Source organism: Neovison vison, chromosome 3 (genome assembly GCF_020171115.1).
Source record: "Neovison vison isolate M4711 chromosome 3, ASM_NN_V1, whole genome shotgun sequence".
NCBI lineage: Eukaryota > Metazoa > Chordata > Mammalia > Carnivora > Mustelidae > Neogale > Neogale vison.
In genome coordinates, this window is record NC_058093.1 from 159622839 (window position 1) to 159636195 (window position 13357).

Genomic DNA, 13357 nt, shown 5'->3' on the forward strand with positions numbered 1-13357 from the left:
TTTAACAAAGCATCTAATCCGTCTGGGAAGTAGTCAAGATTAAATGATGATACAAATATTATGGAAAACTATTCAAGTCTACCATTTCTATAAGCAAAAAATGGTCAAGTATCAGCAATTTCACCTGATTTGGCCTCATGATGCTCCGGGTTGGAAACAGTGTTTCCCAGACAGACCTGGCTGTCTACTGCTTTATAAAGACCACTCTACACAGTGTTTCTATTACTACTTAATGCTTGCTACACTCAACAGTATTAATAACTGATTTTTACTTTAGGAAAATTAAAGCTTTGAAGAAAAGCCTTATTAATCCTAAACCCCAAAAAGGAAAATGACCAGGAATCAAACATTCTCTAAGAACAGGGGGAGAAAGCAGCTTGGAAGAGGGGTTAGAGGGAAAAATCTAAATCCTATTGAAGCCCAAGTGTCCACAGGCCGCTGACTCGGGGGTCCAGCCACACACACCAGAGGCTGCCACAGGTTCCAGGGCAAGGCTGGACCTGGCATTCAATGCCCTCTTTGGAAAATGCCATGTTGTAGAAGGTGATGGACAAAAGCTGAGCAAACCCACGGTACCCCATGATCTGGGCAGGACAAGAGAGAGATGTGAGCTGCCCCACCGTGAGCCCATTTTTGGCCCCCTGCCCAAGATGGCCAGAAGAGGAAGGACCAAAGTACAGCTCTTAGCTAGTCTCTTGGTTTTTTAGAAAGGGGTGCAGGGTGACAAGAGGGGCCACAGATGGGACACTCAAAGCCCTCTGGGGTGGCATGTCTGTCCCCATACACAGACAGTGACCACAAGAGGAACTCAGCCTTCCTCCCCAAGCAGGATGGCCTACGGTCTTCTTGCCCCTGACTGAATTCCTCAGCAGTGTGGCTGGTCCCACCTGGAGGCCGCACCACCAGCAGCAGGCCAGGCCGGTGAGCGGAAAGGTCAGGCTGAGGTCAGATACAGCCAGGGCCCAGAGATCATTAGCCACCAAAGCAAAGATTTCAACATGGGGAGAAAATGAAACAAATGAAACAGAAGACCATGTCCTCCAGCTACAAGTGGCCCAGCTACCCCAGCTGGCTGGTGGGGGCCACAATCTACAGACCGAGTCTCCACCAGGCCAGCTACCCGTCTAAGAAGAGATTCACACACGGAAACATAGTGGGACTGGAGCAGACACTCCCGCACCGTCTTCACCAAGAAGTTGCTTCAAACGAGGAACCAAGGGCCCCAGAATGTCCCCTGTTTCAAGCAAAACACACCAAGGGCAGGGGTGGAGTGCGAAAGACCCTTCTTGGGAGATGACACTCCAAAACCCAATTTACAGAACAAGCAAATAAGAAAAGGCATGGAGAGAATCCTCTCACTCCGTCATGTGGTAAATGTCAGGCCCAACTTAAAAAAGGAAACCAACAAGAATAAATACAGAAACACCAAGGACAAATATACCGAAAATTCTGTAGCCAAGGCAAAGGAACTAGACATCTCACACAAGAGTCAGAAGAACACATACAGAAGTTAGGTTCTTGAAAAGGATTTGTCCTGGGACACAGAAGTACATGTAAGCAATAATTTTGAATTTTCTCTTTTTTTTAAAGATTTTATTTGTGTGACAGAGAGACACAGCGAGAGAGGGAACACAAGCAGGGGGAGTGGGAGAGGGAGAAGCAGGCTTCCCGCTGAGCAGGGAACCTAATGCGGGGCTCGATCCTAGGACCCCCGGATCATGAACTGAGCTGAAGGCAGACGCTTAATGACTGAGCCACCCAGGTGCCCCAGTTTTTAATTTTCCAATAAACATGTTAATTCTTCCCAAATTAATTGATGGATTTAACATAGTGACAACCAGAATTACAAACCACTTTTTTTTTTTTAAAGGAGTGTTATAATTCATTGGTAGTAATAAGGGTGCCCTAACCACCAAGAGTGTCAAAGTTTAGAGAAAAGGATCACCTGAGGCCTGCAGCAAATGAACAGAAAGGAACACAGGTGGGAGCGTCAATTCCCTTATCCCTTCTCAGGACAATGATTCAATCCCAAACAAGATACAAATGTACATACCTTCTAACAAAACAACCCTATCCTCCGAACTTTCACCCTAGGTAATAGACAAGGACCCCCCAGAGGGTTGTGTGCTAGGATGCGTATAAGTCTTCTCAGGCTGCTGCAACAAATACCACAGACTAGGGGTGTGAGCACAGAAACGGACCTCTTTAAAGCTCCACCTTTGGACACGTGGATGGCTCAGATGGCTAAGCATTTGCCTTCTGCTCAGGTCATGATCCCAGCGTTCTGGGATCAAGTTCCATATCGGGCTCCATGCTCCTTGGAGAGACTGCTTTTCCCTCTGCCTCTGCCTCTGCCTGCCTCTCTCTCTCCATCTCTCAGGAATAAATAAATAAAATCTTTAAAAAAAAAAAAAATAAAGGCCCCATCTTCAGACACAGCCATATTCTGAGATCCTGGGGATTAGGACTTCAGCATAGGAATTTGGGGAAAGTATACAATTTAGCCCACAACAGGTTGTTACTGCACTGATATCACCGATTATTATTGATAATAACTGTCACAGCTACAATCCAGGCCTTTCTATGAGCCCTTGAATCTTCACAACACTCCAAATAAAGTAGATATTAGCTCCTTGGAAGCAGCCATAGAAAGCAGTTAAGTAATTGTACCAGGGTCTGTGAGATGCCACAAAGCCAGCTTCCAAGGTCATTTTCAAGCCACTCCCAGGCTTGACACAGCTGGACAGCACACTTAAAGGACAATTCATTTTTATAAAAGGCATGTGTGAAGTAGGCATGAACATGTGTGGGTAGAAAATGGCTTTTATCTCTAATAGGACTATGGGTGATTTTTATCTTTTTTTTTTATCCTTTATATGCTGTTTGCTTTCTATACAAAGGTGTGTTCGCAAACTGCACAATAAAAAATTATAAAAAGCCATTTGTTTTAAGAGAAATATGTACATCATTTGGTTTTTACTTCATTTTCTTTTCAGACACGTCCATCTGAGATCGCCTCCAATCTGCTAGCCTTGACACTGACATTCTCATCTCTGGCACACCTGGACCCTTCCTTTGATTAGTGGGCAATAAGGACTTTCAGCAGTGGATCCCAGGGCACATGATTTGGGAGGGAGATAAAGTCTTGCTTCTGTCACATTACGAGAACAACTAAGGCAGCAAGTGTCCAACAGGGTCATCATCTACTGGCCTCAGTAAGCAGCTCTACCTACCCTCAGCCTCCATTTATCCCGCTTGGCCATTCAGACTGGAGGATGCCACTATCTGTGTGGTGAAACGATCTCTCTCCCTAGATAATACTCGTGTAAAGCCTTTGGTGGGGGAGAAGGCAGAGGCCACTGCTGAGCTCTGCACCTAGTGAGAAATGCCGGGGTGGGGTAGAATGAAAACACTTACTCATGTCAGACTTGAGAGCCAAGTTCACAGAGTAATGGCAACATCACAACTTATGCCCAGCTGTGAAAGAATTAGACTCTTCCAATTTCCCTCACCGGACTCCTAGTTTCACCGACTGTGATGTCATCCGTCAAAGATTTCAAACTTCCGTGCCTACAGGGCACAGAGGCAATGACATAGGTGAAATAACCCAGGAGCAACACAAAATGAGGAGGTAGAGACGGAGGTATAGAGAGCCCGTGGGCCCCATGTCAAGGCAACAGCTGCTTCTAACTCAAGCTAAGGGTGGCCACACGACAATGAGGACCCTGTGTGGGCTTGAGCATACGGTTTTTCAAAAAGAAGCCAGAAATCCATAATTTTATGTCCAAATCCCCCAATTTTTAATGTCCCTTCTATTTAAAAAATTTTTGACATACTCTACTGGGGGAAAAAAAAAAAAAACCAAAAACCTGCCAGTTCAGTTCGGCCTCGTGGGCTGCCAATGCATGCCAGCCAACATGATTCCCTGCTAGAACAGTCCCTGTCACACGGACTTAGCACGAGGAGGGACATCAAGTGAGGAAAAGCTCTATCACGGACACTGGCTTCAACCCCCAGGCGCTGGTGACAGACCCCCACCCAGACACTTGTGCCCCTGTGTCATCCCCATCAAAGCCCGGCCACATGGCTGCCTTAAGTCCTGACTGAGCACTCTTATGCGCTCATCTCAGGAGAGGAAGGTGCTGCCAGGACAGGTCAGCGCACCACAGGACCAGTGTGTATGGGGATAGAGAGTCAAGCCAGGCTGTTCAGTAGAAAACACATTGGCCCAGGACCTGAGCTTAGTTCAGGAAGTGAGCAGCTCCCCACTCCTGCTCCCATCCCCACCACCCTGGGACCAGTTTGGGCCCCTCCCTACACTCCCTGTCTGCAGTCTGAGCCAAAACCTCTACCCTCCTCCCTTGTTTTGAAATGCCAAAACACAAACTTCTAAGTTTTTCCAGGATGAAGGATTTGGGTTCAAACACCATTTGATCATTTTGTACAACCACCTCCTAAGATCACGAATCTCTTTCCACGCCGTCTATAACATGTCTATTCCTGGTTCTGCCGAAGCCGATAAAAACCTCCTGGCCGGGAGTCTTAAACCTCATTAAGAGATCCCCTAACATGGAAGGCATTTTTCTTTCCCCAGAGTGGAATACAGTTAAGTGATATTTGGCAAAGCACTGAAATTCTCTGGTTCCGGTTTTTCCCAAAGAAATCTGAAATTTGGACTTTTTATTTTTTTTAGGTCAAATGTTCCAATTTTTAAATGTTGACAGGCATTAAACCATTTTTTAAGATCCATTATAGGGACAAATAAAATGAAAAGGCTGAGCTACGGTAGTTTCAGACCTTATCCAGCCGGTGATAGTGATGGAGGTGTTTTATGATTAACAGGGACTTTGCTTTACATGAAATGATCAAATCAAATTTCTCCGTGTAAAACTAGCCCTGAAGAAGCAGGTTCCCTTGAAGTACAGCCAGAAAAGGCAGCTGGTCTCACAGAGTCTACTCCTCTCTTTCTCCTCCCCGAAGCAGATCACCTACATACACTCTCTAAATATGTGAGTTGTAGGAAACAAAACAGGGGGAGTGGCCCGTGTGCAGCACCCCCCAGCGAGCCTCACCAGGGCCCACTGGTTTCACTGTCCCATCCCCAGGGCCCGATGGGGCCCACAGTGAAGGCCCAGTATGGGTGCACAAAGTTCCCAGGAATATACCATTCTAGGTCCTACTTTAATAAGAATAATTGGGAGGTACAAAATTCCCCAGGAGACTTCTATTAAAGACGGGCTATCACGAAAAACTTTAGATCATTCGCTAGAACCATCCAAGAATAATAAGTCAGATAAATATTATTTCTGCATGTTGTGCATTTAGACCTCTTCCCAGCAGCCGGCTCACATTTTTGGAGAGCTCTTGACTAACACCATAACTCAAAACCCATCTTTACCTCTCAGCAGATACATCCTCTACTAAAAGCAACAAATTCCTGGGCCTTTAAAAAAAAAAAAAAAAAAAAAAAAAAAAAAAAGGCTGACAGACGGCTGAGCACAAAAAGAAAGATAAATTAATCGAGTTCTAAAAGCAGATGTGGAAAGCCCTGGGTTCTCCAAATGCTCTTGTTTCCCTTGGAACTGAAGAACTCACATGTGCTCTCATGGAGCAGAGCTCCTAAGGTAATTTCATGAAGGGCACACTATCCTCCACAGCAGTTACCAAACAGCCCACTTTATGGGTTGCAATACTGTTTTCCAAACGCCCACCTGTTGATGCAGTTCTGAGGCAAGGGGCAGAGGTCGGTCTGCTCTTTTCCAGCAGGTCAAGTGCACACCCCCAGCCACCTGCCTTGGCGAGCTCTCACACACTATGCCATGATATTTCCAACCTAACTGCCCCAGGGCCCACAGCAATTATTCACACCAGCCCGTCCTGAGAGTTACCCCATCTCGCCCGCTCCCCCCATGGAAACCACAATACAGATGCCTGCCCTCTCCCTCTGCCTTGGGACTGACCCCCACGCTTCTCCTGAGTGGCCTCTGTGGGGCACACTGTGTTCTTCCCAGGAACTGTGAGTTACAAAACTATCAAACTCTGCAGTTTCTCTCCAGATCCACAGCTGGCCTCACCATACCTCACCCAAGGTAGTATGGTTGAAGTGTGGTTGGACAAGGAGGCAATTCAAAGATTGTCCTTGATGTCAAATGTCTGGCGGCTACTGATGGCTGATCACAACCTTAAAAAGCCCACAGGGGAAGTTCTTCAAAGTCGGAAAGGGGTGACTCAACATGCGGGCTTGGAAAAATGATAGTTTCCTTATATAAAAACACAAAAGGCACACTGAGAAATCTGTCATTTGCATTCCTCAGAAGGTACCTTCCTGGCATGGGCTCTAGTCAGATATGTCACAGTGGGCTGAGGTTTGCGCACGGGGCCCTGCTCACCGGGAGGCTTTTGAGATTTAGCGGACATGGGAAAGGCACGCAAAGGCACCTCCACTCTGTGAGAAACCGAACATCCTGGAGTCACCTGAATGGGAGCGAGCCCTTGCTCATTCTCCAGGGAACCCCCCGGGAAGCCTCCAGCCTTCAGTCAACAAACACGACTGGAAAAGACAGCTCAGAAGGCAAGGCCCTGGCGGCAGCAGTGAAAATGCAGAGCCCTCTCCTGCGTAAGGAAGGGGTGTCTGCAGCGAGGGTCTTCCATCAGTGATGTTTTCTACACAGAGAAATAGCACATGGTCGACAGGACTCTCCCCTGGTTGGGCTTGAGTGTTCGGAGTCTCAAAAGTTCGGTAGCAGATGTGGGCACCTTCCTGATACTGCTAAATGCCAATTAATGAACCATTGCCAAAATTTTAAAAATAAAATAAAACAAAACATAAAATAAAATAAAATAAGGAGTCAAACCATTGCCACTTTAACGAGAAGCGCTGAGGTAGAGAGCCTCGCTGAAGGATTCTGCATCTTTCCATCTTTCCTGACCAGGAAGCACAGTTTGCACAGTTCACCATTTGGGGCCCTGTACAGCCACTGAGCGCCTCTGCCCCGGCACAATCCCCTCCGTGGCAGGGAGGCCCGCCCTCTCTCCTACTGGGCCACCGCAGGGCTGCTCACTAGAAACAGCTTTCTTGGCGGGTTGAGTTCTTTCCTCCTAACTCCAGCTATGTGGCAGGTGCTGATAACCGGATTCGTCAGGCCTAGAGTCACGCCTTTCCCTTCTGCTGTCTCCAGCAGAGAGAGCCCTTTTTAGAGAGTTCCTTGTAGACAAGGAGCTTCTGACAAAAATGTGGCCTTCCTGGGGTGCCTGGGTGGCTCGGTTGTTGAGCAACTGGCTCTTGATTTCAGTTGAGGTCACGATCTTGGGGTCCTGGGATTGCGCCCGGCATTGGGGTCCACACTCCGTGGGGGATACTCTTGAGATTCTCTCTCCCCCTTTCCCTCTGCCCTTCCTCTGTGCCCACCCCCTTTCATAAATAAATCTTTAAAAAAAAAAAAAAAAGGGACTGTCCTCGTAAGGGCTGATGCCAACCAGCAGAGCTATTCCCCTCAACCCAGGCTTGGCTGCAGACCAACGTTGAGGTCTACCCTGGTGTTACAGTGTAATGACGTATCTATACATGCTCCTAGATAAGGGTCAGAAAAGAAAGATAAACACGTAGATGGTTATAATATTAATTCGATAGAGAGGTGTGCGTATTTGCTTTAAACAGAACAACAACAACAACAAATCCATACCATGTGAACCCACTATTCAAAATCAAGTAATTTTCGGTTTCTTTCCTTCCAGGTCATTCGACTTATAAACATCCATAAGCCAGGTGGACAGTAAACTGGAGGAGTTTCCCTCACCCTTATCCCTGTGCCTTTTCCTGTTCTAGGAGTTGGACCTTTGTGAAAGGAAAGCCAAAGATGAGAATCTCTTCAGACACAAAGACAGCCGCAAAAGGAGGCAACATCAGGACCAAGTGTAGGGTTCATCTGTCTACACACCCCATAGAAGCTTCCGTGTTTTAACTACAGTACGGATAGAACCCAAATTCATCCTTAAGCTGACAACTCATAATGAGCATCTACCACATGCCCAGGAAAAGATGGAAGGGGCGGGGGGGCAAAAGGAGGCGACGCCCTAGCTTCTAGAACGCCGTGGAGCAGAACCGGGAAGCTGAGGAACTCTCATGCACACACTTGGCATTTACCAAGAACAGAAACAGCATTGCCTCAAAAATATGTCCTAATTTTTTTTTTCTTCATGAACCCTGCATTTTCTCTCTTGCCTTCTGCTGCTGTGGCTCCCCAGGGCCAGGGTCCCTGAGGGGAGGCCTCGGTTGGCTGTGCTGGGTAGCCAGAGACCAGGAGCTCGAGACGTTTTCACTCTGCCTGTCTCATTCAAGTCCAACTATGGACGTTTGAAATTAAATCATAATTAACATACTTGTCCTTCACCCAAGGGAAAAGGAAAAGCACTCTTTTCCCCCCTCCTGTGAATGTGGAAGATGGGAGCTGAGGGGTTGCAGGTATACACGGAGATGAGGGAACAAAACCGAGATGAGACGTGTGGGACAGGCCTGGGCACTGCCCCTACTTGACCATGTCCTAGAGAAACAGACATTATTTGACAACGGCTCCACAGCTTTGAGTCTCAAATCCTTCTGTTGCAAACTGGAGATAAGACTGAAGGATATTACACCTCTTTTTGCAGCTCAAACCTTGATATCACTGATTTCTTAGATAGCACTAATAATTCCTGCTCTCCCTTACCACATTTTTATGGGATCAAATAAAATTATTTATCTGAAGGTAGACAAAAATACTGTAACCAGAGAGCATTAATTTTATGAACTGGAACAATGCTCAGTGCTTCAGACTCGACACGTGCCTCACTTTATACAGAAGCAAGCAAGCAAGCAAGCAAAGTTATACCAATAGCTTTCAGAATCATTCTTTAAAGTGCAAGTCCTGGACCCACCCCAAACCTACCAAGTCAGAAACATGAGGACCCAGTGAGGAATGTGAGCTTCTGACAAACGCTCCCAGTTAACAATCCAAGTTGGAAAAAAAACTTTTTCCCAGGAAATAAATTGGCCTCTTTGGTTTTGGGTGACTTCCTGCTAAAATGCAGGCCCACTTAGTGTGGTCTTTTCCTTACCAAATGAAAGAGACTGTCAAGAACTTAATGTGAAGTAGCTTTTTTTTTTTTCTTCCTAGTAACTAGGAAGAGATGCGAGGTAAAAACCAGTCAAGTTAGCTCAGTCACTAATGAGTTCTTAGGAAGTGATAAAACCTGATGTGAGTGTTATTTTTTGCTACAGAAAGTCTTTATCACACATGCTGTGATGTGCACTGGGTGTTATACGCAACTAATGAATTGTTGAACACTACCTCAAAAACTAGTGGTGTACTCTATGTTGGCTAACTGAACATAATAATAAAAAAAAGAAAAGTTAAACAAGTTAAGAGAAAAACGAAATAAAAGCTCTCGGTATCCAAGTTCCCAGAGGCACTGCCAGGCCTCCCTTGCCACAGGGATGTCATAACTTACCCCTCAGGATGTAGTTCTGATAGTTCTGGTCTGCCTCAGCTCCCACCTTGATCAAACACGTCAGACCTTCCGCCACCACAAATTCATGCACCAAATCCTTGTCATCCTGGCAGGAAAGGAGGGAGGAAAAATAAAAAAACAAACTTCAAATACTGTCCCCATCCCTCCTCCGTCCAGGCTGTTAAAACTACGGACGGGCCTTTGAAGCCGGACTGACCTCTGAAGATTGTTCTGCTCTATTCAAATGAGGCATCTAGAGCTATTGCCAGAGGAATTTTACAACCAGTCTCCACATTGTTGGTTGCCAAAGACCAGTGATTGCCTTCTGGACGATCTAATAAAGATCCAGCAAATGAATCCCCTGTCAGGAATATTTATAGTGCTCTGTTTTTCATTCTTCAACAATCAGGCTCTGCTGCCCGACAGGTCCCCAGGGACGGGCCACATGAAGCTCACTGGGTTCCAGCAACAGGAAATGTCTGATCACAGCACAGACCATCAAGGGGAGGATTCAAAGCCACTCGCGTTGGTTCTCAAAGAGCAGTGCCCAGACCCACAGGCGGCATGAGCATCACCTGGGCACTTGTTAGAAATGCAAATACCCCAACTGCCTATCTAGAAATCTCTACGGTGAGGCTCAGCAATGTGTGCTTACTGCATCCTCCCAGTGACTCAGGGGTGCTCAGATGGTCCTCACCCCTGACTCCTTCACACTAGGATTACCTGGGGAACTTTTAAAAGGAGGAGAAAGCAGAACCCTGCGCAGATGGATTTCATCAGAGTTTTTAGAGCTGGGGCCCCAGCTCTGTTACTAAATTCCCCAGGAAATTAGGGCAGCCAGTTTAAGGACCACTGACATAAGCCTACCTTCTCTTTATAGATAAAGACTCAAAACATTGGCCGAGATCACCTATGTCCCGCCAGCCCCATCATTTTCTATAGTACCAAGTCCTAGAGAGCTCTCGGAGAGGGATTTTTCCACTACTACTTCAGGAGATTTCCTCAGTTGGACTCTGCCTGGTCTCAAATGCAGCTAGCCTAAGACTGGAACATTCATCTTCAATTATAACAACAGAGCAAAAATTAATTTTTTAAAAAAACCTCAGTGATGTAAATAGTAGAAAGCTTAATGGAATAATGAATGGTTTTTATTATAGGAATGGCCAGCAACCATGGTTTATCTCCAAAAAAGAAAAAGATAATTTAGAGAAACGGGCATAATTCTCCTGTCCCTCTGTGAAATCAGCCCCTCATTCTGATTTTATGGCATTTTCCAATTATATGGATGGAGGACTTGACCTAAATGTGGGCAGGCCAGGCGATGGCCCCCTTTGAACCCAGAAAACACTCTCAACGTTCAGAGGGCACTGGGGGGAGGTGGGGAGCAAAGCCTGTGCCCTGAAGGTAATGAAAGGCAGCTGTGTTAACTCAGACTTCAAGATAATCATGGTTTTGGAAGCAAGGAAAATGGGACAATATCATGAGTTTTTGGAAAATTACTTTACACTCGTATGTATAAAGGAAATAAAAATAATTCTCCCTCCATCCATATCCTTTTCCACCAGCATATGTGAAAAGTGAACATTTAGATGAGCTCATGTCTAGTCAGAAAGTTTTTCCAAGCATGTAACAAATGTTTATTACTTTAACTAAAACTAGATTCACACATGACTTCATGGTGAAAAAGTGAGAACAAGCTCTCAAGAAATCGCTCAAGCTAATCACTAATATTAATACAGCAGAGTTGGCTGCCTAGCAAAGGTCCTTGGGACAAACACGAACAGGGGAGACAGTGTTTATAAAAATTCAGAACCTTAACTACAATTTATGTACATATGTAGATAAGGCAATAAGTAATAAACATTCATGGATAATAAATTGTGGAGAATGTCCTCCAAATTGTCAATGCCTGAGATTTTGAACATGTATTCTGAAATACTTAGGCATTAATAAATGATTTTTAAAACATTGGTTTCCAATTAGCATGAAGTCAAAAGGTTAACACCAACTGATAAGAGATGATCCCTGCATTTCAGAATTTTCTACACTAGGCATACTTTAAACTGTTATATATATATTTTTTTAAATGTCTGTTAGTCAAGGAACATTCAACTCAATGCAAAAGACCTGGGACTTTGTATTTTACATGCTTATACTCTAAGGTCCAGAAAGAACCCCTGCATGTAGAAAACAGGAGATGATGGAAATGCAGACTGTGGGCGTGGGAGAAGGCGATCCAAGCCCCAGAGAGCTTGAAGTCTGCATAATCCATTCAACACCCAATGATGGTTTGAGCTGTTCTGTGCCCACGTGTGTGGTCTTCCAAACAGATTATACACCGCGGGTAGCAGGCACCTTCTTTCTTGCCTACAGAATGCTGGCTGCTCAGAAATATCTGTTTGATGAATCAATTGTAGAAACAACATCCCTGAGAATTCAGAGTTAACACTACGGAACAAACTTGGTGAAGGAAAATGCAACAAAGACCCCGAACATGTTTATTTTGTTTTATTTTTAAGTTTTCTCACCATGGAACACTTTAACCATATACAAAAGAAGACAGAACAATTTAGTGAACCCCAGGTGCCAATCAATCAATTCATACCAATCCTGTTTCTTCTATCATCCCATACCAATTTGTCTGTCTGCTGCCATGTTAATTTGAAGCGGATCCCAGACATCACATCATTTAATCCATAAATACTCCAATATGCATCTCCAAGATGCAGAAACTCATTTTAAAATTATGTACTCACAATAAAAAAGACTAATACTTTATTATTAAATGTCCAATCAGTGACCCAAATTCTGTTTCATAAATACCATTTTGTGTTTTTGTGTGTTTGTGTCTTTGTCTTATTTTTTTACATTTTGTACCACGATCCAAATAAGACACACTTGTGGATTTAAAGGGCTTTTAATTCACCCTTTTTTCCCCTTGAAATTTATATGTTAAAGAAACTAGGTTATTTGTCCTCTGTAGCCTACAGTCTGGATTTTGTTGACTGCACCAATGTGGTGTAGATTAACATGCGCTTCTTAGATCATTTATCAATCAGAGTGCTGCATATGGAGACATGATGAGATCTAGAGTTGATTTTGTTGGCTTAACCACATCATCAGTGATAATGTAAATTCCCATGAGGAGCCACAGACGATTGTATCTCATTTACACCATGTAAGCAGGCTTTATGCTATGCTCAATGCCTTGATCCATTCACTGAGGGTTGCAAAGTTGTGATACTTTAATTCTGTTATTCTCCCTTACTTATAAGCTAGAAGATTATTACAAACAATACTCCCTCCCTCAATTATTGTTTGATTATCCTAAAGTTCACATAGAGAATTTATTGTTTTTGGTGCAATTATAAAACTCCTAGAAGAAAACATAGGCAATAATTTTTTTTGACACCAGCCCTAGAAACATTTCTCTAGACATCTCCTAAGGCAAGGGAAACAGAAGCAAAATTAAACTACTGCAGCTACATTAACATAAAAAGTTTTTCACGGTGAAGGAAACCATCAACAAAGCAAAAAGGCAACCTACTAACTGGAGGAGATATTTGCAAATGACATATCCGATGAGGGGTTAACATCCAAAATATATAAAGAACTTATACAACTCAACACACAAAAAAACCAAATAATCCAATTCAGAGCAGAGGACCTAAAAAGACATTTTTCCAAAGGAAACATCCAGATGGCCAAGAGACCAACAGACACATGAAAAGATGCTCAACATCACTCATCAACAGGGAAATGCAAATTAAAATTATAATGAGTTAACACCTTGCATGTCCAACTGGCTAAACTCAAAAATGTAAGAAATAACAGGGGCTGGTGAGGATGTGGAGAAAATGAAGGTTCCTCA

General features: G+C 44.4%; 1 protein-coding gene across 5 annotated transcripts in view; it reads right to left on the bottom strand.

The window, feature by feature from the left end:
* Positions 1-13357, bottom strand: part of FHOD3 (formin homology 2 domain containing 3) — a 456738-nt gene that overhangs the window by 245695 nt on the left and 197686 nt on the right. For all 5 annotated transcript variants that reach the window (XM_044243141.1, XM_044243140.1, XM_044243139.1 and 2 more), the window contains exon 5: positions 9487-9592. In XM_044243141.1, coding sequence (XP_044099076.1) covers positions 9487-9592 — 106 coding nt within the window. The remainder of the gene's footprint in view (positions 1-9486; positions 9593-13357) is intronic.